General features: G+C 45.4%; 1 protein-coding gene across 4 annotated transcripts in view; it reads left to right on the top strand.

Moving 5' to 3' along the window:
• Positions 1-24,901, top strand: part of oca2 (oculocutaneous albinism II) — a 484,102-nt gene that overhangs the window by 172,310 nt on the left and 286,891 nt on the right. For all 4 annotated transcript variants that reach the window (XR_011342330.1, XM_069891904.1, XM_069891903.1 and 1 more), the window contains 2 exons: positions 15,234-15,305; positions 22,608-22,673. Coding sequence is in view for 3 of the 4 variants with exons in the window: in XM_069891904.1 (XP_069748005.1) it covers positions 15,234-15,305; positions 22,608-22,673 (138 nt within the window). In the remaining variant the exon portion in view is untranslated. The remainder of the gene's footprint in view (positions 1-15,233; positions 15,306-22,607; positions 22,674-24,901) is intronic.

Genomic DNA, 24,901 nt, shown 5'->3' with positions numbered 1-24,901 from the left:
AATGCCTTGTACAATTTCATCATATCCTCCCTACTCTTGAATTCAATACTCTGATTTATGAAGGCCAACATTACAAATGCCTTCTTCACCACACCATCTACCTGAGTATCAGCCTTGAGGGTACTATTTACCACAACTCCTAAATCCCTTTGTTGCTCTGCACATCTCAATAGCCTACCATTTAATGCATATGACCTATTTAGATTTGCCTTTCCAAAATGTAACACCTCACACTTATCGGTATTAAATTCCATCAGCCATTTCTCAGCCCACACCTCCAGCCTTCCTAAATCACGTTTTAATCTACAGTAATCTTCCTCACTGTCCACAACACCACCAATCTTTGTATCATCCGCAAACTTGCTTATCCAATTCATCACCCCTACTTTGTTGGTTTTGGTCGTATCGACCACCCTTTCAGTGGTTGGATCACTGTTGCTGGGCAAGCTCTATATATCAAATAATTCGAGTAGGGAGAGAGGGACCGCTACTAAGGGGATTCCTGACTTGCCATGGTGTGGTATTTTCGCACAAATCCAACAATCTGTTTGATTTTGGTTCTTATCATAATTAGTACATAGAGAGATAAAATAATTTTTAGGTTCAACACGCAAAGCTATGATATGTATAAGTACAAATTGAAATAGTAAGCGTAAAAGTTGCATTATTGTAGTTTTCTTTTTTGGCCCTTTTTACTCCTCTTTCCTTCCTTCTGTGGCTGGTGGTGGGTCCACTGGTCTCTTTATTCTTGAAGTGTGCACCCTTTTCCTTCGCTCAGAGTGCTGTTTCTGTGGTCAACAGTACTAGATATGGTCTGTTCCACCGGGACTGAAGCTTTTCTTCTTTCCACGATTTGATCAGGACCCAGTCACCAGCATTTACAGAGTGGATAGGGAAATCCAGAGGAGGGCTCTGCGCCAGCAGACCCTTAGTTTTAAATCTGCAAAAGAACGAGAGACTGCCAGTAAATAGTTCCTTAAAAACACATCATTACTTTCGACTGTAGGTATTCCTTCTACCCGCCCCAAATATGGGAGTCCAAATAACATCTCATAAGGGGATATTCTAATGTCTTGTTATGGGGCTGACCGAATTCTGAGAAGAGCTATCGGTAAGCACTTGGTCCAGGGCAATTTAGTTTCTTCTTTTAGTTTTGTAATTTGCCTTTTTAAAGTGGCATTCATTCACTCCACTCTTCCCAAACTCTGTGGATGCCATGGTGTATGCAGCTTCCATTTTATCCCTAAGGCTTCATAGACCAGGCTGTGAATTTTAGAAGCGAAGTGCATTCCCCGATCTGAATCAATGGACTCGGCTATTCTATATCGGGATACAATTTGTTCCAGAATTTTTTTTGCCACTGCTTGTACAGTGGTATTGATGGTGGGGAACGCTTCAACCCACCTCGTGAAGTGGTCCACTATTACTAATAGAAATTTCCATCACTGGACCTTAGGGAGGGTAGTGAAATCCACTTGTATCTGCTAAAATGGCCAGATTGCTAAAGGTTGTCCTCCTCCAGGCATAGCTCTCATAATTTTCTTATTAACTTTTAAACAGATCACACAGCAGTTCACTGTCTGTCTTGCTAGGGTATAGACTCCTCTGCAGGTATAAGTTCGTAAGAATACATCACATAGTGCTTGCGCTCCCCAGTGCGAGCGTGAGTGCAGTTTTCCTAGTATCTGCCGGGTGATTTCTTTATTTAACAATTGTCTTCCATTGGGGAGTCACCATTTTCCATCTTCCGTCTTCTTTGCTCCCATCTTTTCCATTTGTTCTTCTTCAGGGAGGGAAAAGATAGGCACCTTCTTCAGCCCTTCTCTGAGAGGTATCAGAGTCATCGTGTGTACTGTTCCTGATCGTGCCGCTTGTCGGGCCAGTTCATCAGCCATGCAATTTCCTTGTGCTTCTGGTGAGTTTCCCTTCTGATGTCCTGGTACATGTACTATGGCAATTTTTTCTGGTTTGATTAATGCTTCTAAAGTCTTTTCAATTAGTTGCTCATGAGCCATTTCTTTTCCTCTTGCTGATATCATCCCCCGTTCTTTCCAAATTTTCTCAAATGTGTGTACCACTCCAAACGCATATTTTGAATCTGTATATATGGTACCTTCCTGCCCTTCCAACAGGTCCAGGGCTCTCATTAGGGCATACAACTCGCAGGATTGAGCGGACCAGCTGCCGGGCAGACGCCCAGTTTCCATTTCGGTTCCGGTAACTCCATCAACGATAGCATATCCACTGTATCTCTTCCTATCTATACAGCTTGATGATCCATCTATGAACCACCATTGTCCTTCTGAGAGGGGCTCCTCTTCTAAGTCATCTCGACTTTTCGTTTGCAGCTTGACCATCTCGCTTCAGTCGTGCCCTGAGTCCTCTGGTTCTTTATCTTCTCCTGACGCGTACAGGAATTGTGAAGGGTTCAGACTTCTATCTGTACAAGTCGTTAAGTCATCTTTTTCCATTAAGATTGCCTCATACTTTAAAATTCTTGAGTCTGTCAACCATCTGTGAGACTTCTGAGGTAAAATGGTTCTGACAGTGTGGGGAGTGAATACAACCAGACTCCCTCCAAAGATAAATTTTCGGCTTTCTTCCACTAATGCTGCCATGGCTGCTACTGCTTGAATGCATTCCGGCCACCCTCGACATTTTTGGATCCAAATTTTTGAGAGGAATGCCATAGGTTGCCTCTGGCCTCTTCTTTTCTGAGCTAGCACTCCCAAAGCTATCCCTTTTTCCATATTTACAAACAAGTGGAAAGGCTGATTAATGTCAGGCAAAGCCAGGACTGGAGCATTAATCAAGTCTTTCTTCAAACGATTAAATTCCTGCTGTTCCTCTAGGTTCCACTCTACATTTTCTTTTTCACTTCCTAGTTTTTTCATATAAGAATCGGACTTTCTGTGCATATTTATCTATCCACAGTCGCCAATACCCAATTAATCTGAGGAACTTCCTTATCTCCTTTTGGTTTTTAGGTATAGGCAGACCTGTGATACCAGCAATTCGTTCAGGTTAGATTCTCTTTTTCCCTTGACTAAACAAGTGTCCCAAATACCGTATTTCCTGTTCCACGAATTGCAGTTTGTTCTTAGAAACCCTTAACCCTTTCTCTCCCAAGAAGTTTAGCAACTTAATAATGGATTCATGAACTTCATTTTTCTTTGTTCCTGAAATCAACAGGTCGTCTACATACTGTATTAACTGTGTTCCTGTAGTACTTGCGTGTTCTTCTAATACTTGCTCTAACATTTGTCCAAATAGATTTGGAGATTCTGTAAACCCCTGGGGGAGGACTATCCATCGATACTGCTGTTTTCTTCCCGAGTTAGGGCCCTCCCACTCGAATGCAAACAAGTCCCGATTATTCTCATCCAAGGGGCAACTCCAAAAAGCATCTTTCAAATCTACAACACTAAACCACTCATGTTCCGGGGGAATTCGATTCAATATGTTATGGGGTTTGGGACTACTGGGTGTCGTATCTGAACAATCTGATTTAATTCTCGTAGATCCTGGACCAAGCAGAAATTTCCATCCGTTTTTCATACAGGGAGGACAGGGGTGTAATAAGGGGACATGCAACTTTCTAGCATTCCATCTCGCAGCAAATTTTCAATAACCGGCTGAAGGCCTCTTCGTCCTTCTACCGAAATAGGATACTGTTTCACTCGTACTGGCTGGAACCCCTCCTTTAGGGTTATTTTGAGTGGGGCTATTTGCAGTCCTCCCCTGTTTCCATCTCTGGCCCAGACACAGTCCCCAATGTCCTGGATATCCTCATCCCTCAACGGGTACAATTTCACCATTATACGTCCTTCACTGGAGCGGTACCGACTCCTAGTCTAATTTGCAGATCTCGTCCCATCAGATTCACCCCAGCTTGAGGAACCATAATCAGGTCTTCAATTGCCTCCCTGTCTTGATACTTCACACAGACCCCCTTGATCAGAGGGGTCTTCATGACTCTCCCCCCTACTCCCGATACCTTTAATTGTGGACTAGTGAATCGAACTCCCTCTGGTATAACGTTTAATGATGATCTAGTGGCCTCTGCGTCCACCAGGAAAACGGCATCCTCTTTGTTGGGTCCCACCTGGAAGAAACCCCTGATACCTTTAATCCTCCCCAAAAGTCATCAGAGGGATGTCATCCATTTCCCTCTTTAATTCGAGACATTCCTGTTTGAAATGTCCCACTTTCCCACAATAGTAACATCATGCCTGCTGGGGTTACCCAAAACTCAAGTACGTCAACATAACAACCGGAACATTTCCATCGCTCAATTTCTCTATCAGAGGCGTCCCTATGGTGGAGTCTAATCTCCTGGATAGAAGGTATAAGGTTCGTTGAGGAGGACTCATGTTGAACTAAATCTTTGGGGTCCCAATCTTGTTAACCTTTAGATATTTTATCTGCTGCCACATTAAGTTAAGAAATCACATCTTTATCATGGGTATGTGCTCAACTTTAAATTGCAAACAAATTGGTAGCTTGTGTGGCCCCTTTAAGTGAATTCTTGGCTGTCTTCGTTCTCTGCTCTGTAGTATTCTGCACAAACTGGCTGTGTTATCTCTTCTTCTGGGCTTCCTGCCAATTTCCCTGGCTGGTATCTTATGTTTTTATGCTGAGTTCTCTCTGAGAACAGCTTAATTCTTAAACTGTGCAAATGCAGACAAATGTGTTTTAACAAAAGCTTCTAGAATTTTCCACAGACTTTAAATCTTAACTTCTTTGTTACAGTGGCTGGATGATTGATCATGATTCTGGGTTCGAGCACTAACAGTATCTGAAAAAACTTTGGGTATTGCTGGCTAGGGGTCTAGATACAGGCAGATGATATGCTAGTGGTGGTCCTTAGGGGGTCTCTGAGGAGTACTCGGGGTCACTCGTCTCTCCCTCCACCATCAGCCTTAGGACTTGTTTATCCTCCTGTGCAGGAGGCTTCTCCTGCCTACCCTTTGCTTTTTGCCTTTCCTGATTTTTCCTGTCCTGCTCCTTTCTATGTGCACATCCTTCCTGGAGCACATCCATAGATTTACTGTCCCCCCTTCTGTCAGTTTTACAGCATTAGTTTGGCAACCTGCAAGCCTATCTCTTTTCTTTCTTGTGCTAACAGGCACCACTTTCCAATGAGCTCTTTAATGAATTCATTATCCCAAGTACCCCCCGCCCCCCTGCAACGGCCAGCCTTCTCTCCCTAGTCTTTTATTTAATGTCTCAGAAAATTTTCGAATTATATTTTCAACCTCCAGATAGTTGTATCTACATAATTCCCCATTGTATCTCAGGTTCCCAAAACCTGAGCTCCTCGAGCACACACATACACACAAGCACACTAATGGTCCCTGACCGGACTAGTTCCCTGAACTCTTAACTGAGCTCTTATTCAACCACGGTCCTGGACTGCCAAGTTCCCTGAAATCTCCCCGGAGACATTCCTTGGTCTCCGACCCGACCCTTTTACAGGTCTGTTTCTCTTTTTCTCATGTTTTTCCTGCCTGCCTGAGCTCTTCTGTCCTGCCTCCTCCAGCTCCGGGGCACAGGCCTCTACACCTCTATTGGACTCTCTCACCTGTTGGTGTTTCTCGGGAGGGATATCACCACCATCCTGGTGATCCTCTCCTCCCCTCTGACTGTCATACGGCGGGGGCAGGTGCTTCAAAGGATCCCAGGGAGGTACATCTTCCTCCTCATTTTTTTACAGCAACCTTAAACAATTTGGTCACTCGGATCCAATACGCTGCATTATCTGACTCCTCAAGGTCTGGAGGGCTTCTTTCATTTACGAATAAATTTAATTTCTGACATATTCAATCTTCATCTGACCCCAGGTGGGGCCACCAAACCGAAGACCCCAGAATCGGAGTCTGAGGCCATTTGTAATAACAAAACTTTATCATAGTTTCCTTAGTCTTTCCCTAAGTTCTTCCCTGACCCCAGTTTCCTAGCATCTGCCCCAAAGGACTATCGGGTGGAATGTCAATCCTGGGACCCCACTCTGGAGTACCTTCTTCTCTCAGGTACTCTTATTACCCATGTCCCTGTCAGATCACTCACTCCTGACAGAATCCCGGTCGCCCAAGTAGTACATAATAGTCAATTTTTCTTACCCGGGTCTCGTGCACGAGAGTTGCACTGACCGAACCACTCCTCCTACCGGAGTCCCTTTGTTCTGTTCCTCTCCCTCTACCAGAGCTTTCCTAGGTCCTGTTCTCCAGAGTCTCCTGTCCGGATATCACTCGCTCAAATCGTTGATGGCAAGTAAGGAAATCAGAGACCACTGAAATAAGTGGGGTGCACCTTCTTGTTCTTCGATACCCAGTTGCCAAGCAGTGGGAGTTGAGGATCCCGGACGAGTCCCCAAGCTTGTGAAATATAAAGTGTTCACAATCACTACTCTGGAGACAAAGTCTTGGAGAACAGGTTCAGCTTTATTTCGAGTCTGTAGTGTTGGGTGTCCCTGGTCTGGAGACACACCGGAGGTTCAGAATCATCACTCCTTTATACAGTCCCGCGCTCAACATCACCCCACCTTCATTTACCTTCTTCCAATCAGAATCCCAATACATTACAACATTCTCCTTCTCCCTTCCATCAATCCAGGTATCACTCGGTTCCTCCCTCTTCATACATCGCATGCTATGTTAATTAGTTCATTCCCTCCTTAGGGGCGTCTAAGTTAATATTCGTGTCTCTATTAAGCAAGCGCAGTACTAGCTATAGACTACCTTAGGTCACTGTACCAGCCTGAACCAGATCTTTGCATCCTTGGGGCTCGAGATAAGAAGGGGCCCACTAGCTAGTACTGTCTACTCTCAAGCTCTAATCTACATACTTTGCATTCCATCAGAATCGTGCTAGTTTAATTACTTTCAAGCATTTTTCACAAAATCTAGGCCCAGGAGGACTGGGGCGCAGAGTTTGGGCATGACCAGGAGACTGAACCCTGTATAAGTCTCCCCTCCCACAGTTATATCAGCCGAGCAGCGCCCGAGGGTACCAACAGTCTTATCCTTGGTGATGAGGGCGATCGAGCAGGTGGTGGAGTGGACTTTTAATCTCAGGGAGTGGGCCACGCTCGGGCGAATGAAGCTCTCGTTACTGCCACTGTCGAATAGGCACTTTGTTACCTGCCCGTTGACTATGACTATGACCACATCATTCTCATCGTTCTCATAGTCGTTGGGGGCCCTCCCTGTCGGCCACTGCCTGGTCCAAGATGGTGGCAGCACGTGGGGGCCCGCTGCATGGCTCGCCTCCTTCCCCAGCTGTGTTCATTGCACTGGGGTGAGTGATGTCATCGTGGCCAACGACAGTGATGTCATTACGTCAGCTGGAAGTGACGTCATGCCGTGAGCCAGAAGTGACGTCACTGTAGTTCTCGGCGAGCAGCGCTGGCGAGGGTAGGGGCTGGTCTAGGTGCTTGGGGCACACGTTGCTACTGTCGCTGGCGGGGCCGGATGCTGCACTGTCAAAGTCGGGGAAGGCGGAAGTTGTAGTGGGGACAATGGCGCTGCCTGGCACGCACACATGGAGGGGTCCGTGGGGAAGATGGGGATGTCATAGTGGGCCGCTGAGCTGCCGGTTAGTTTTGAGATGCACACTTTAGCAAAGTGGCCTTTCTTGCCGCATCAGGAACAGTACTGGTTCCTAGCTGGGCAGTTTTGGCATGATCGTCAGTCTGACCCACACCAGGACGCACAGTACTTACAGGGGCGTCGGGCACCTGACACAGTGACGTTTTCCTCCCCAGCTCGGTCTGGGGCTGCAGCTACAGTGTGAGAGGGCCATGAGGGAGCTTGGGGGAACCTGGAATCGAAGGCTTCGATGTGCAGGGCTGCCGCTTCCAGGGTTTGGACCACTTCCACTGTCTTGGCTAGGGTGTAGATATTGTCTTCCAGCAGTTTCTGCCGGATGGCCCTTGAGCATAGCCCTCAGATGAAGGCGTCCCAGATCAGCCTCTTGACCTCCTCTGTGCCTACCCCAGGTTCAGCCAGACATGGTTGGGCCAAATCTCGCTGGTGTCCCAGGCCGTCTCCCCAGGTTGCTGGGCTCAGGTGTTGAGGAGGTACCTTGCACAGACTGCATTCATGGGGGGGCTTGAACAAGTTCTTGAGAGTGTCCATTGTGCTCTTGTACATGGAGCAGCCTTTGGTTGCCTGGAAGGCGTTGGAACCCAGCTTTGACCGGAGTAGGACCAACCTCTTCTGAATGGAGTCTAGGATGCTGCCTTCATGCACTCAATGATTGCCTCGACTGCGTGCTGCCAGATCTCGAAGCGTGTCTGGGCTTCCGGGTGGCGTGGGTCAACTTCGAGACTCCCTGCGCTCAGGAGTTTTTCCATGGTAGCCGTGGGAAAATTTTGTGGATTAAATTGTGGTGCCCTGTTAGCCAGAATCAGACACACAACAGGCTTTAATTCACAAAGACTTCCACAGAACCAGGCTGGGTGTAGTTGCAGTAACTCTGGGTGAGCTTTGGGAGGCCGGCGCAGACTTGTATCCCGGAGGGTGATTGACAGCCGGCCAGGTGTTGTCCTGTCCCCTTACACTCCTGCAAGTACAGAGGTTTCCCCCTGCAGTAGGCCGGTGGTTTACCACCACAGCCAGTAAGAGCTGCAGGCCACATTCCTGCATCTGGACAAGTCACCATCTGCAACATGACTCCAACCTCTAAAATTTCCTCCAGATCACCAACCTCCTTAATCTCACATACAGCAAGGCTGAATGCGTATTTCGCACCACCTGTCTTGCCAGTCTTGGCTGCATCGTGGAGAATGGAATCCCCGACCCTGATCTCCTGTGTCACCTTTTGGTGCTTTCCCTTCCCCACTGCTTCAAAACCCTGAAAAGGTGCCTGGGCTTCTTTTCCTACTGCGTCCAGTGGGTCCCCAATTATGTGGACAAACTCTCGTAAAATCCACTGACATTTCCCGGCACCAGAGGCCTGTGCAGATTTCAGCCACATCATGGCAGACATTGCCAAAGTTACGATGCATGTTGTGGACGAATACATCCAGTTCCAGGTGGAGGGCGATGCATCCGGCTGTCACACTCAACCAGTTGGGCAGACTCATTGCCTCCTTTTCCTTCACCCTCCATGGCCCCAGAATTTGACACTCCTCTGTCGACAAAGAGGCCCAAGCCATTTTCGAGGAAGTATGGCACAGGAGACACTACCTAGCCGGCAAACGATTGACCTTGCTGACTGACCAATGAGCGGTGACTTTCATGTTCAACATTCAGCAGTGAGATAAAATCAAAAATGAGAAGATATTCTTGTACTGACCCGAGAAACTCAATGAGCCCTCAGACGCTCTATCCTGCGGAACGTATGCCAGCGCACAAATAGACCAATCGCAAACCCTCCACAATGATCTCTGCCACCCTGGAGTCACCATGTTCTTCCACATTATCAAAACCTGCAATCTGCCTTACTCTGTCGAGGAGTGCAAACCGCTCTTCTATCGACCAGACAAAGCACAGCTGATAAAGGCCACCCACTCCTTTGAACGTTTGAGCAATTTCAAAGGACTCCTCTGATTGCAACGTGTACTTCCTCAACATCATCAATGAGTACTCACATTTTCTGTTCACCGTCCCCTGCCCAGACATGATAGCTGCCATTACTCAAGCCCTACTCAATCTTTTCACTCTATTTGGGTTTCCCTGCTATATTCACAGACACCGTTATGAGTGATGAGCTGCGCCAGTTCCTGCTGGCCAGAGGCAATGCCACGAGCAGAACCCCCAGCGACAACCCCCAAGGGAATGGAAGAATGCCACCATCTGGAAGGCCATCCTCCTAGCCCTGTGGTTTCCCGCTGGCAAGGTGTCCTCCTTGAGGCATTCCATTCCATCAGATCACTCATATATACGGGCCACCAATGCCAATCTACATGAAAGAATATTTTCCTTCCCAGTAAGTCTCCTACAGGGACCACGCTGCCAGCCTGGCTGACATTCCCAAGGCAGGTCTTACCCCTGAAGCACGCGTAAAGCCAGAAGTCCAACCCACTCCTCCATGCAACCCTCAATATGCCTATGTAGTGTACCCTGATGGGCATGAGGACACAGTCTCTGTTAGGGAGCTGGCACCCACAGGGTTTTTGGAGACCATTACTGATCATCCCCATCACTTATTGACGCCCATGATGCACCAGAGTCATGGCATCTTACCTCAGCCCCAACAGATAACATGCCAGACTTATGGGCACGCATCCACCCAACCACCACTGACAACTTCATACAGACACTCCAGACTGTCCAGGACCCCATTACTGCTACAACGGTCGGAGTGGTAGATCAGACTACCTGAAAGACTTAATTTATGATATCATCGGATGCACTTCACCCCACCAAAATCTTTTAAAAACAAGGGGTAAATGTGGAAAAACTATTATTTGTATATTTAACTTCTGGGCTCATCCATTGGCCAACTGTAAGTGTGGCCCCTCCCATAGATGACTGAAGAAAGGTGAGTTTCCAACAGCCCCCTCCCCAGTTCAGGGCAGTCGACCAGTTTGGACATGACTCCATTCTATTGCTAATAAAAGCCTATCAGTTTTACATAATTTCCATTCTTTTGGAGTTATTGATGATACATCACAAAGTTTAACCACGTTTACCAAATGGAAGAGCAGGGAGCTGTTCCTCCTCTTTGTTTGTCTAATCAAACTGTGGTATGTTGCCTTTAATGGGGCATGAATTATAAAAATGGGGGGAGGTGGGGATGAATCTATTTAAACTGATGCCATGGTGTGACAGATCATTCTATATTGTATACAGATATGTTTTATAGGAGATAATTTGTGACAGGGTTTTTTGAGTGCAGGTCGCATACAAACACTTCAAAACAGATCTCATTTAAAATGCAGGAGCTCTGTTCAAGCCAGACAGTTCAGGCCCTGATTGCCTTTGCAAAAACTTTGAAGAATGCCTATAAAGACTTCACAAAGTAGGTGTTAATTGGACCTGCTGTGGAGTAATGGATTATTGTTTTGGAAAGCAACAGATGAATGAATTCAGAAGATCAGGTCTGGAGCCGCTGTATGTCTGAGTGCAGTTAGCTGTTGTTCTAAGAGGATCATGTGAGAGAGAGAGAGAGAGAGAGAGAGAGAGAGAGAGAGAGAGAGAGAGAGAGAGAGAGAGAGAGAGAGAATTCAGTTCTACAGTTCAGCAGCGGCAGCTGGGACTGGAACAGGACAAGCTGGCAAGCTTGTGGAAAAACCCCATTTTGAAGCCGGGTTGTGAGTTCTTAGTTCAGCCTGGTTAAAGCCCTTGTGGTCCATACAAGAGGAAAGGACTGGCTGCATAATGTTTTACTTGAAATAAGGGAAACAAAAAGGAACTCTGTGATGACCTGAAAGAAAGAGGTTATCATCTGGAAAACCCTGATGGAGCAAGTTTCTTCAGCGAGATACTGAAGTGGTTGATCGGAAGGAATCAGTTTGGGTCCAACAAGCAACAAATCTCTCTCTGAAAACCTACAAGAACCTTTCTGAGCGGTAACCATTTACCTTTAAAGGACCAAAGTCTGGTGAAATTCATAAATGTTAAATTCTGTGCACAGTATAAGAATTGCCTGATACCGGTGAACTTGGAGGAGTGAGAAGTGAGATTGGACTGTGAATCAAAGAATTTTATTTGAACTTATTACATAAACGTGCACTTAGAATTAGAAGGGGGTTAAGTTAATAGTAATAAGTTAAAGTTTGATCCTGTTTTCATGTTTAAAGATAATTGAATGTAACTTTTGTTTAAGTAACTGTTTGTCTTGGTGAATTTCTATTGCTGCTGGGTTTTGGGGTCCTCTGGGCTCATAGATTTTTAGAATATTGGGGGTGATGCCATTTAATCGGCCATTCGAGCTTTTGTGAAAAAAGAGATGCATGTTTTCAATCATGGTAGTTGGGAAACTCCTTACTGCCACTCCTGCATTCAGGATATAATCACGTGCAATGGAAAATGCTACAGTACCCTTCTCTGGCAGAATTTCTAGCAAAATTCTATCAAAGACATGGAAGCAGTTTGGAGGAAAATCCTGGCCAGGATGTTACCCGCTTTGATCGAATATTGGCAGCAGATATATTGGACCATTAAAACTAATTAGCCTGTGCAGGAGCTATCTACCCAGCTCACAGTGTTCTATTTAATCCTTCTCTCAATTCTTTCTACATACCCATACTTATTGTGCTATAAATAGCCTTGAATAATCCTGGCAGATAAAATTACTTAATGTTTCCTTGAGTAATACAGGAAAGTCTGCAGACACCATGATTGAAATTAAAGCACGATGCTGGAGAAATTGAACAATTCAAACAGTGTACTTTATATAGCAAAGATTAAGATACATAACCAACGTTTTGGACTTATGCCCTTCATCAAAGTATGAACAAAATAGGTAGGCCCTGAACAAAATGGCGGGGGGTGCAGGCGGAGGAGCACAGTCCCATGGGCAGAAGGTGACAGGTGGAGAAGGGAGAGAGGGCACACAATCAAGCGGGGGGGGGGGGGGGGTGGTGATGGCTGAGTGAAAGGAGTGGGAAGAGATTGGAGAATTGGAGGAAATAAGACAGAGGGAATGGGAAGAGAGGGAGAAAGGAGAGAAGTCTGGCAGAAACTGGTTGAAGAGTGCCTAGGTGTTATTCTTCTAATTTACAGCTTGTTTTGATTTGACCATATCCTTGCTTCATGTTTCCTTGCCCGTTAGTGCTTATATTTTGCATATGTACATCATACTGTTCAGGAAATGTTGCTTTTCCATTGAAATTTTCCCTTTTCAGTCTTTCAAATTTTAATTTGAAAGGTTACAAGGCGGTGCCAGGGCTAAATATCTACACAGTAAAAATAGGTCCAGGGCTGTTTCTCTACACCTTGATACCAAGTAACATGAAGTCCCAACAAAAACCATTGTTAGATAGAAAAGGCTAAGTTATTATTTCATTCTGGATCTTGGGTCAGAACCATGTATGAAATATGGAATTTAAGCATCAGGTTATTAACGTGATGAAGTGAAGCCTATTAGATCATTTAATGATCCATCAATAACATGCAAAAGATGATTCTTTGAAGAAAAAGAGCAAATTAGAAAATAATGGAACTGATAATTTGCCTACTCTAAGGTGGAGTGTGCATTGTAAGTTTACGAACTGCAAAAAATTCTTGATGTGCCTAATTTGTTGATTTGCAGCACATTCTCCTGCATTGTATTTGCTCTCACAAGCTCAGTCACACAGTAGAGCACAGAAACAGGCCCATTAAATCCAAGAGACGCAAGCACCCATTTTCACTCCTGCCCCCTCCACCCATCCTTCTATTCACGCGTCTAACTTATTCCTTTTACTTCCTTTGGGTGCGACGTGACCTGCTGAGTTTCTCCAGCAGACTTGTGTATTGCACTCAACCCCATCATCTGCAGATTTTTCTATTTAAACCCATTTTAAATTTAGACATACAGCACAGTAACAGGCCCTTTTGACCCACGAGCCCGTGTCGACCAATTACACCCAATTAACCCATACGTTTTTTTGAAGGGTGGGAGGAAATCTGAACACCCACATGGGAAGAACATACAGCACGGAAACAGGCCATTAGGCCCTTCTAGTCTGCACTGAACCAAACACCCCTTTCTAATCCCACCTCCCTGCACAATGCCCATAACCCTCCATCTTCTTCTCATCCATATACCTGTCCAACCTTTTCTTAAATAATACAATTGACTCCGCCGCCACTATTTCTCCCGGAAGATCATTCCACACAGCTACCACTCTCTGAGTAAAGAAGTTCCCCCTCATGTTACCTCTAAACCTCTGCCCCTTAATTCTTAACTCATGTCCTCTTGTTTTAAACTTTCCTCCTCTTAACAGAAATAGTCTATCCACATCCATTCTGTCTATCCCTTTCCTAATCTTAAATACTTCTATCAAATCCCCTCTCAACCTTCTACGCTCCAAAGAATAAAGACCCAATCTGTCCAATCTCTCCCCATACTCCAGATGCTTAAACCCAGGCAACATTCTGGTAAACCTTCTCTGCACTCTCTCCACTCTGTTTATATCCTTCCTATAATTAGGCGACCAGAACTGCACACAGAACTCCAAATTAGGCCGCACCAACGTCTTATACAATCTCAACATCACCTCCCAACTCCTATATTTCATGCAATGATTGATAAAGGCCAGCATACTAAAAGCCTTCTTCGCCACCCTATTCACGTGAGTTTCTACCTTCAGGGAACGATGTACCGTCACTCCTAAATCTTTCTGCTCTTCTGTATTCCTCAATGCTCTCCCATTTACCACATATGTCCTGTTCTGATTCTTCTTACCAAAATGAAGCACCTCACACTTATCAGCATTATTTTTGAAATATTTGCATTGTGATTCTGCCGCAAAGCAACAAATTTTGTGACATGTTTATCAGAATAAATTCTGATTCCGAATCAATAACCTCAACTGAGAGTTAAGCATATCATGAGTGGTAATGCAAATGACATCATGAATAGCAGAAGGTGGCTCTTCATGAAATTGTAATCCATTTGTTTATTTAAATTGTTTAAGCCGTAAAAATGAATCTGAAGAGTAAAGAAACTGGGTCCACAAAGCATCAATTTGAAACATTTTACCTCAAAACCTCTTTTCTCGTCCACTCAACCTTAAAACAGGAGTGCCCTGAAACTGTAGTGTACAATTTAAGTTCATTATCAAGTACCACCTGACAAAACAGCATCCTCCGGTCCTCGGAGCCGATCCTTCAGACACACAACCAGACACACATGATTTAAATGTGCCAAAAGCCTTTTAAATTTAAATCCCCCTCATCCTCACCTAATACCCCACCAGCGTCTGCATCCAACACATCATGCACTGGAATTTCCGGCACTTACTACAGGCCCCCACCACCAGACACATCTTTCCCGCTCCTCCTCTCTTGGTCTTCTGCAGGGTCCGCTCCCTCCGTGATTCCCTCACGCACTCCCCACCTATCGCATCTCTGGTACCTTCCCCTGTGCCCGCAGGAGGTGCAACACTTGCGCCCACACCTCCTCCCTCACCACAGTCGAGGGCCCCAAACACTGCATGAAACTTCCTCTGGGCACTCTGGTCTCCGCCCACCGTTTAAAATGCACTGGGGTTTAAGTCAGAAGTAAAACACAAATATTAGAGATGTTATCGCTGATTCAGTTTCAATGCATTGTCTTTTTGTTTGCTCTGATTTCAGATTGTTCATCGAGCATTGGCTGCCATGTTGGGATCTCTTGCAGCATTGGCTGCCATTGCTGTAGTTAGCGACGTAAGTGACCCTCTTCACCCAGGTACATTTTATATTGAATCTTTCTAGACCTCTGTTCAGAAAGTAAAAGTGTAATTGAAATTATGCTGCAGGTTCATGGTAGGTAAATACTGAACTGTTTATTTAATGCTTCCCACTGTTATTTTAATGAAAATATTTGGATGAATATGGATTGGGAATGAGGAAAACAGTGAAGATATCCCACAGGGCAATTTCAGTGCTGGTGTTAGTCTTGGAGCAATTATTAGTAGCTGAGGTACTGAATGCTTAAACAGCACATTGTACATTTATGCACAGGTTAAAGAAGAACTCACTCAATAGGTTTGTTATAGAAAATGAAAACTCCAGGAGGGCAGCACAACACTGTTACAGCGCCAGCGAACGAGGTTCAAATCTGTCGCTGTCCTTAAGGAGTTTGTACGTTCTCCCTGTGTCTGCATGAGACTTCCTCTGGGCACTCTGGTCTCCTCCCACCGTTCAAAATGCACTGGGGTTGAAGTCAGAAGTAAAACACAAAATTCTGCGGTTGAAATAAAAACACAAAATGCTGGAGAAACTCAGCAGGTCAAACAACGACCTTTGTGTAGCAAAGGCAGAGATACATAACAGACGTTTTGGACTAGAACACTTCATCAAAAGAATGAGAATATGCCAGCAAGCGTCAGAATAAAAGAGTGGGAGGGGGGGAAGGGGGGGGGGTGGCAGGACAGGAAATGATAGGTGGAGAAGGGAGGGAGGGGACAGCAGTACTGAGGGGGATGGGGATGGGGAAAGGCAGGGCTATGTAAATGGAAAGGCAGGAAATGGGGCAGGGAAAGAAAAGGCAAGCAGGTTTAATGGAAAGCAGTGAAGTCGATGTTCATACCATGTGGCTGGAGGGTGTCCAGATGTGAAATAAGGTGTTGTTCCTCCAACCTGCAGGTCATCAATGTGGGACAGGACATAAGGCCATGGACAGACATGTGAGCTTGGGGGTGCGACCTGGAATTGAAATGGTTGGGAGATTGCTGTGGTTGCAAATGGAGTAGGGGTGCTGAATTAAGCAATCTCCAAGTCTGCAATTGGTCTCTCCGATGTAGAAAATGCCATAAAGGGAGCATCGGTTGAGTAAATAAGTCCTCTGGATGTACAAGTGAAGTGATGTTTCACATGAAAGGCTTGTTTGGGGCCCTCGACTGTGGTGAGGGAGGAGGTGTAGGAGCAAGTGTTGCACCTCCTGCGGGCACAGGGGAAGGTACCAGAGATGCGATAGGTGGGGAGTGCATGAGGGAATCACGGAGGGAGCGGACCCTGCAAAAGACCAAGAGAGAAGGAGCGGGAAAGATGTGTCTGGTGGTGGGGACCTGTAGTAAGTGCCGGAAATTCCAGTGGAAGATGTGTTGGATGCAGATGCTGGTGGGGTATTAGGTGAGGATGAGGGGGATTTAAATTTAAAAGGCTTTTGGCACATTTAAAATTTTTAAAAAATTAATTTGCATTGGGCACTGTACAGAAATTAGATTGAACTGTTGGAAATCCAATTTTTGTGTGGTAGAATGTTATATATACTCATGTAATCAGCAAATTCTTAAGACAACTTTCATGGGACAATAAAAGGGGTGTCAACTTTTACATGGGTCAAACTTTTAACCTCATGAATTACAAGCGTTGTTCAAGCCATCAGGAGCTCAAATGGCAGGGACCGGGTGGTAAGTGTGCATTTGGGGATGCAGGAGTTTGGACTGGTGGGTACCTGTGGTGGTGGGGGGGGGGGGGGGGCGGATGTCTGCAGTCAGGAGCTTGGATGGGTGGTGACAGTAGTTCCGATGGATGGGCAGCCAGGGCATCGGGAGTTCGGAGGGACAGGCAGGCCAGGCAAGAATCTACAGTCAGGAGCTCGGATGGGGAGGCAGCTGGGGTGTCAGGAGATCCGGTGGGTGGGTGGCTGGGGAAAGGGTCCACTGTCAGGGAGTTGGGAGCTCAGATAGGTGGGCATTCTGGGCCAAAAACAGGGGGGCGGGTGGGGTACGACTATTAAATGGTATCAGCAATTACATGAGTATATACAGTTATTAAAAGTTATGGAGGAAAGGTGGGTAAGTGGAATGATCCCACACCAGGCTAGTGTTACAGAGTTCTGAGTTGTGAATTGGCCTATGTGTTGTGTGGTTTTATGTTAAAAAGTGACAGTTTGCCTCAGAGAGCCAAGGTGAAGGTGGACTGCTGAGAGAGTGGGATATAGACTGAGCATGTGCAGAAAATGAAAAAAAATTCTGGACTTGGATGATAAACCATCACTGGGTGGTGGTCTGGAGTGGAAGGAGGCCCAGAGCACGAGTCATGGTCTGGAGGACAGTTTAGAATGTTGGGATTTCAAAAAGGGATGAACATTCTGAAGGCAGCTAGAAGTATCCAGACCAAGCCCATGATTCCTCTCTCTGCAAGCAACACAAGACAACTTCAAATTTTGTGCTCTCTCTCAAAGGTCTTTTGGCTTCAGTTTACTAAACAAACTCACTGACAAAAGGCAAAGGAGGAAAAATCCAACACCCAACCCCAACCAACCAATTTTCCCCTGCAGCCGCTGCAACCGTGTCTGCCTGTCCCGCATCGGACTTGTCAGCCACAAACGAGCCTGCAGCTGACGTGGACTTTTACCCCCTCCATAAATCTTCGTCCGCGAAGCCAAGCCAAAGAAAGACTAAACAAACTGAATTTTGTTTCTGATCTTTGCTTCGGTTGAGATCGAAGTTTTGTGAGTTTTGTGTGTTTTGTGTTTGTTTTGTGTCTAAGTTTTTCTGTGGGCTGGTTGGAAATATAACTTAGACTTTCGTTACATATGTAATATTTAGGCTGGGGAATTTATTAGTTTTACACTGTTATAGAAATTTGCATAGTAACCAGTGGGCATTGTTATAAAAGGGGGGGGGGGATTTTGAATTAAAGTTTGAAGGTGAATTTTTGTTAATAATGTAATTGTTCATCTTTACCCCTGTGTGATATGCCTTCTTTGTGGTTGCTGGTTTGATCTTGTAACATTAGCCATGGTCTTAGTAATTGACAGAGCAATCTCGACGGGTTGCTATTCCTGCTCTTCTTCAAATTCTCACGCTCTTGCATGGAAGCATTCGGTTTTGCACCTTCTCCAGTTGGAGTGGGAAAAGCCTTTGGGGTTGCAAGCTTTTTTCCTTTTTTTGATTTTCTATGCATAGGACGATGATGGTTCCTTTCAGTCAGTTTCTGGGGTTTGATTTATACAGGCTGATCCTTGATGGGCTCTGTTTGCCATATACTTGGCAGGTGAGGCCCGGAGGGGAAACAGGTAGAAGCTCTATTGTGGCGCTTTTTGAGCCTTTCCTCTGTTGCCTCTCTGAGGTTTTTCTCAGCAGTATTCTACACCTTTTCTGATGGTGTCCCTCCACTGAGAGCAATCTTGAGCCAGATTCTCCCATGTTGATGTGGGGAATATCAGCTTTCTTAAGGCTCCTGTGCAGAACATCCTGGTAGCGTAATCAGAGCCAGCTCTCCAGCGCATGACGTCCTGTTTTGCGGAAACTGCCAAAATGTTTGGCCTGGAAGTCAGCCTGAAGAAGACTGAGGTCTTCCATCAGCCAGCTCCCCACCATGACCACCAGCCCCCCCACATCTCCATTGGGCACACTGAACTCAAAATGATCAACCAGTTTATCTACCTCGGCTGCACCATTTCATCTGATGCAAGGATCGACAAAGAGATAGACAACAGACTCGCCAAGGCAAATAGCGCCTTTGGAAGGCTACAGAAAAGAGTCTGGAAAAACAACCAGCTGAAGAAACACACAAAGATCAGTGTGTACAGAGCCGTTGTCATGCCCATGCTCCTGTTCGGCTCCAAATCATGGGTCCTCTACCGGCATCACCTATGGCTCCTAGAACGCTTCCATCAGCGCTGTCTCCGCTCCATCTTCAACATTCATTGGAATGACTTCATCACCAACATCGAAGTACTTGAGCTGGCAGAGTCCGCAAGCATCGAATCCATGCTGCTGAAGATCCAACTGTGCTGGGTGAGTCATGTCTCCAGAATGGAGGACCATCGCCTTCCCAAGATCGTATTCTATGGCGAGCTCTCCACTGGCCACTGAGACAGAGGTGCACCAAAGAAGAGGTTCAAGGACTGCTTAAAGAAATCTCTTGGTGCCTGCCACATTGACCACCGCCAGTGGGCTGATCTCGCCTCCAACCGTGCATCTTGGTGCCTCACAGTTCAGCGGGCAGCAACCTCCTTTGAAGAAGACCGCAGAGCCCACCTCACTGACAAAAGACAAAGGAGGAAAAACCCAACACCCAATCCCAACCAACCAATTTTCCCTTGCAACCGCTGCAACCGTGCCTGCCTGTCCCGCATCGGACTTGTCAGTCACCAACGAGCCTGCAGCAGACGTGGACATACCCCTCCATAAATCTTCATCCATGAAGCCAAGCCAAAGGAAGAAGGACAGTTGGCCGTACAGGATGTTCTTGAGCAGTCTTCCATCAGGCATTCTGACAACGTGTCCTACCCAGTGCAGTTGGGCTGACATCACCAGGGTTGAAACTGCTGGCATTCCGGCTTGAGAAAGGATCTCGATATTGGAGACCTTGTCTCACCAGGTGATCTTTATCAGAGAATGTAGGTGGCGCTGCTGCAGTTGGTCAAGCTGAGTAAGTGACTCTGATATGGGCACCATGTCCCACATCGTATAGCAAGGCTGATGTGCTAACCTGATCTTCTGTGACCAAACCCAATCTTTCAGCTGACGAAAGCCAAACCAGGCCTTTCTGGTTCTTGACTCAATCTCTACATCTCGAGAAGCTGAGGATGTTATGGTGCTGCCTGGGTAGCAAAACTTGTTGAGAGCATTGAGACGAAGGTCATCAATGAGGACAGTTGGTTCTTCGTAGCTTGAGGCAGGGGCCAGTTGGTGCAAAACCTCTGCCTTCTTCAGGCTGATTATCAATCCATAGCTCTTAGCAGCACTGAGAAAGTGACTGGTGATCTACATTAAGTATTTGAGAGAGTGGGCAACCAGTGCACAGTCATCTGTAGCTTATGCACCACAATGCCCTTGACTTTGGTTTTTGCTCTTAGTCTTGTGAGGTTGAGGAGCACCCTCTTCCCCACCCCCCCAATCAGGTCTCATTTGTAGGAAAACCCCTAACTTCAGGTCTGAAAAACAGCAGCGAAGAATAGTCCAAACAGATAGGAACCAAAACACAACCCTGTTTTTCGCCATTGCTGATGGGAATTGGGTTTGACAACTCATAACACATATTGAGGCGGCCTTTCATCCCTTTGTGGAACTGATGGATGATGTTGGTTAGGCGTGTGGGGGGTGGGGGGAAATGCCAATTATTGGAAGTTGCAATGCTACTGATGGCAGTTTTCAGCTCCCTATAAAATGCCTCCTTGACTTCGATGGGATTAGTCAGTGTTAGGGCATAAACAGTGACGATTTTGAGGTGGTGCTTTGCTTGTAGAGGCATTCATAAGGTCTGGATTTGATCATATACAAGAACAGGCAGGGTTGGTAGCTTTGCTGTGAGGCACTTCTTGATAGCCAAGCATGCATCAGATTCTCTTTTTTCTTCTTCGGGCCTGCCAGATCAGAAGAATGTGTACCGATTCTTACCAAGCATTGGATGACCCGCCAGTCACGGAAGACTGGCCAGATTTGTGTGAGCAGGCTTTGTTTGCGCCACCTTTTCTAGGCCCTTCCCTTATTGTAGGGTGAGCATTGCCTCCCTAAACAGGGCTACTCAAACTCAGAGAGTGCTGCCTCACTGGATCTCCGCTCTGTAATCCATGTGCGACCACTCTCCCCCTCCCACCTGCATGCAGACTTGTGACTATGGCTCCCAGCTGGTCAAACCAACTGCTTTGCCACTTGACCATCACTACAGGACTTGAGTGTGTTGAGCACACCCCACTCCTCAGAAAGGAATAGCATGTGCGTGAATGGATTTTAGGTGAGTAGGGGTTTGGTCAGGTCCATACCCACCCTGTTGACATCCCCTTCTGGATCCAGTGGCATGGTGAGGTCCAAAACAGCTGGGAGAGGTTCTGTGGCAGTGAATGGCCAGACCAAGCTTCGATGCAAGGCATGTGTTTGCTATATGGCCGGTGAGCCTACAAGAGGGTTTGTTTGCCCTTTGACAGTCTTGTTTTTCATCCTGCAAGGTATCTAGCCACCCTCTGCACCAGGCGAACCTGGTGTGGGAGCTGATTTAGTAGCCGACCATGTGACAGGTAGTAGTAGTAGGTTACATTGTACCAGTAGCACTCAGATGAGTTGAGATGAGAAGTGTGGACCAGAGAGTCAAGGAAAGAATGATTTCCACAAAAAGCAGAAAGGGGTGAGGAAGGTATGTCAGGTGGTCAATTGGTTTGGCCAAGGTGTGTGTGAAAATCTGCCTCATGTAGAATATCTGTTTATGCACTTGGTGTCACCGTCTCTAGAAGGGCAGAAGAAACCTGGAAATCATAGGCTGGTGAGCCTAACATCCGTGATGGGCTGTTACTGGAGATTTTGAGAGAACGGAGCTGGTAAGCCTGCGTTGACACCACCTACATCACCAAGGAAGCATCCAACTTGGTGTGGAAGGACATTTGGTTGTACCACGAGGTCAATACGAGGGTGCAAGGACAGAAAATAATTGTCAGAAAGTTTAGGGGGAAGATGCAGGAATATAAAGTGTGGAACTCACTGTATGAAAGATTGGTAGATGAAAAAAATCTTTAGCAGATTTCAAAAGGATGCAAATTCAAAGAGGTGTAAGTCACGGGCTATTGCAAATGACTGCTAGAATCTTTTTCTTGACTTGGATTCCAGATCATTCAAAGGGAAAGCAGCTGAATAATTGAAATGAATGCATTTGCGGGTTACTGTATGCAAAAGAGCAAAGGACAGGAATTTATAGTGTGCAATGTCTGAAGAGTTAGCATGTGGATGAAAGGCCAAATAACTTCCAGCTGTGCATTACCATTTTAGGATTGATTCAGGAAGACAAGGAGAGCACAATTCTGAACTTGAATTTTAAAGGAGTTCTGTCAAAACATTTAATTATTTTACTTTTTAATGCTAACACCAGTGTAAAATTCCATGAATAATTTAACTGATGTGCTTTAATTAGCATTGGTACATTAAAGCTTTGTTTCCACTCTTTTGTAATCGGAATATCTAAACGTTAACTTTCATCTGTAAAGAATGGGAACGCAGAGAGAAGTGGAGTTTTCAGTACAGTGAAAAATACGTGCTAAACTAATTCACAAGTTGAACCATTAATTTTATTCTTTTATTGCAGAGACCAAGTATGGTTACGGTGGTGGAGTGGATCGACTATGAAACGCTGACATTATTGTTTGGAATGGTAATTAAAATTTCTTTGCTGCAATTGATTTAATCGCATCTATTTTTTTCTCTCTTTTGAGTAACTGTCGAGCAGAATTTGATTTTCAACCTCAATCTCGCCATCTGTCCATTTTGTTGACTGTTTCAGCAGATGTATGAAACAATTCTGGGAAAATCTGATTTGCTTTGGCTGAGTGAGGAGTGAATGCAAATGTTCAGGTGTTTCATTCTCTGCGCACCGAGCATGGGTTCTCAGGTTTTGCCAATTCATATACTTGGTACATGGAAATCTGCGTCATCTAAGAGCCTAGAGAGTGAATGCTTGAGTCTGGTCTGACGTTCAGCGTGACCATCCTGTAAGAACTGTAAAAGTAGCATTTGTGCTCCTTATGGTGTTGCTTTCCTGAGGATGGATGTTGGCCTTGAGTCATTCATAATGAAGGCAGAAAACTTATTTGTAATAGTGATGTAAAAGGCTGTCACCTCATAGCGATGGAGAAGCTTGTTGTGTGTTAAAGACCCTAATAACACCGGACAACAAAGGTTTTTCTTCCTGAACACTTTTGGGGGCATTTTATGGATCATCTTTAAATTTTTTCTATTGCGTACTATGATCTAGATATAACCTATTTTTATTATTTCCTGTTAAATTTTAAGTCTACTACTTTATTGCCCACCAAGCAAGCTGTTTGGGTCAGTCCAAGTAGGCCTGGGCATGCACTCAGTGCAGGTGTGGTGCAAATGCTGTCTTTGCACTGGGGATAGATGCAGACAGGCTATAAAAGTGGCTCACATATAGTGATGCTGTGCATTACATTGATCGAGATTGAACACATGTTGATGCACATAGCATAGTAAATGTCATTGAACATTTATTTTCTGCATTTGCTCTTGGACTTCTTCCCTGCTGATCTTGGCACAGTCATTGATGAACATGGTGAAAGGTTTCACCAGGATATCGTGACCATGGTCAATGACATGAGAGGCATCAGATGCTGAGTACAAATGAAAATCAGCAGCAAAACAGCTATTGGTTAGTTGAACTAACGCAACGTGTCAGCATCATTATGCGATTCAACCAAAGTTAATTTAGTGTTTCTTCAACTTTCTATGTGATATAGCAAATCTGAAATTATCTTTGTCTTCAGCTTGAAGTTGTCTATCCTGTTCCCCAATTTCATTTCAGGAAGCAAATCTTTTCAAAAAAATTGTTGTCCAGTGTAATAGTCCCAGTGGTTGCAGTAAACTTGCAATTGAGAAATCTGATATCGTGGAACCCTAAAGGCAGAGTAAATGAATAAAGTAGAGCCATTCTGAATGCTCTCTTTTAAGCATGTCATGCTCTGGAGAACGTGCATTTCAGGTGAGGGCAGGGGTAGAATTTAAAGGAGATGGGCAAGGCAAGTTTTTTACATAGACAGATGCCTGGAACAGGCTGCCAGAGCTTGTAATGGAAGCAGGTTTTTCAAGAGACACATGAATATGTAAAGAGTAGAGCAATTTAAATTATGCGTAGGCAGAGAAAAAAGTTGAATTTGGCATTGGATTTGGCATGGACAACATTGCTGTAATTTTCTATGATCTCTGCAAGGCAAATGAAGGCTGCAATGTCTTTGATGTTCTTGCCACGAGTTTTAGATCCCTCCTTTGCCTAGTCTTCTGTAGCTTCTGGCGTGCCGTGACTTCCAAATGTTAAATCACTCGTGCAAACTATTTACTTAGCCAAACTTGGCACCCACAAAGTTCGTAAGTTATGGGCTATTGACAATGGAAGCAGTGGAATGGTCTTTGGGTGAACCTCGTTATGGATCTATGGGTAGGTAGAGACTGCAAGACTATGGTCCTGTACCCCTGGGCTAAATACTTTTCCATCTTTCCATGAGTGGAGACCTATAATCAGTCATGTGTCGCAAGGGTTAGTGCTGGAACCTTCATTGCTTATCATATACTGTATATTAATGAATTGGAAGAGAATTTAAGTGGCACGATTAGTAACTTTGCAGATGACACCAAAATTGGTGGTGTAGTGGGCAGGGAAAAAAAATATCTTGGCGAGTTGTTAACTCAGCCAGCAACATCACAGGCACCGGTCTTCACTCCATTGATGACATCTACAAGAGGCGGTGTGATAAGAAATCAACCTCTATGCTCAAGGTCCCTCACCCACCCAGTCTAAGCCCTCTTCATGCTGCTGCCATCAGAAAGGAGGTACGGGGGCCTGAAGATGAGCACTCAGCCACACAAGGA

This window comes from Narcine bancroftii, chromosome 7 (genome assembly GCF_036971445.1).
Source record: "Narcine bancroftii isolate sNarBan1 chromosome 7, sNarBan1.hap1, whole genome shotgun sequence".
NCBI lineage: Eukaryota > Metazoa > Chordata > Chondrichthyes > Torpediniformes > Narcinidae > Narcine > Narcine bancroftii.
Note: the sequence above shows the minus strand (reverse complement) of the source record. Positions and strands in the feature narration are given on the sequence as shown.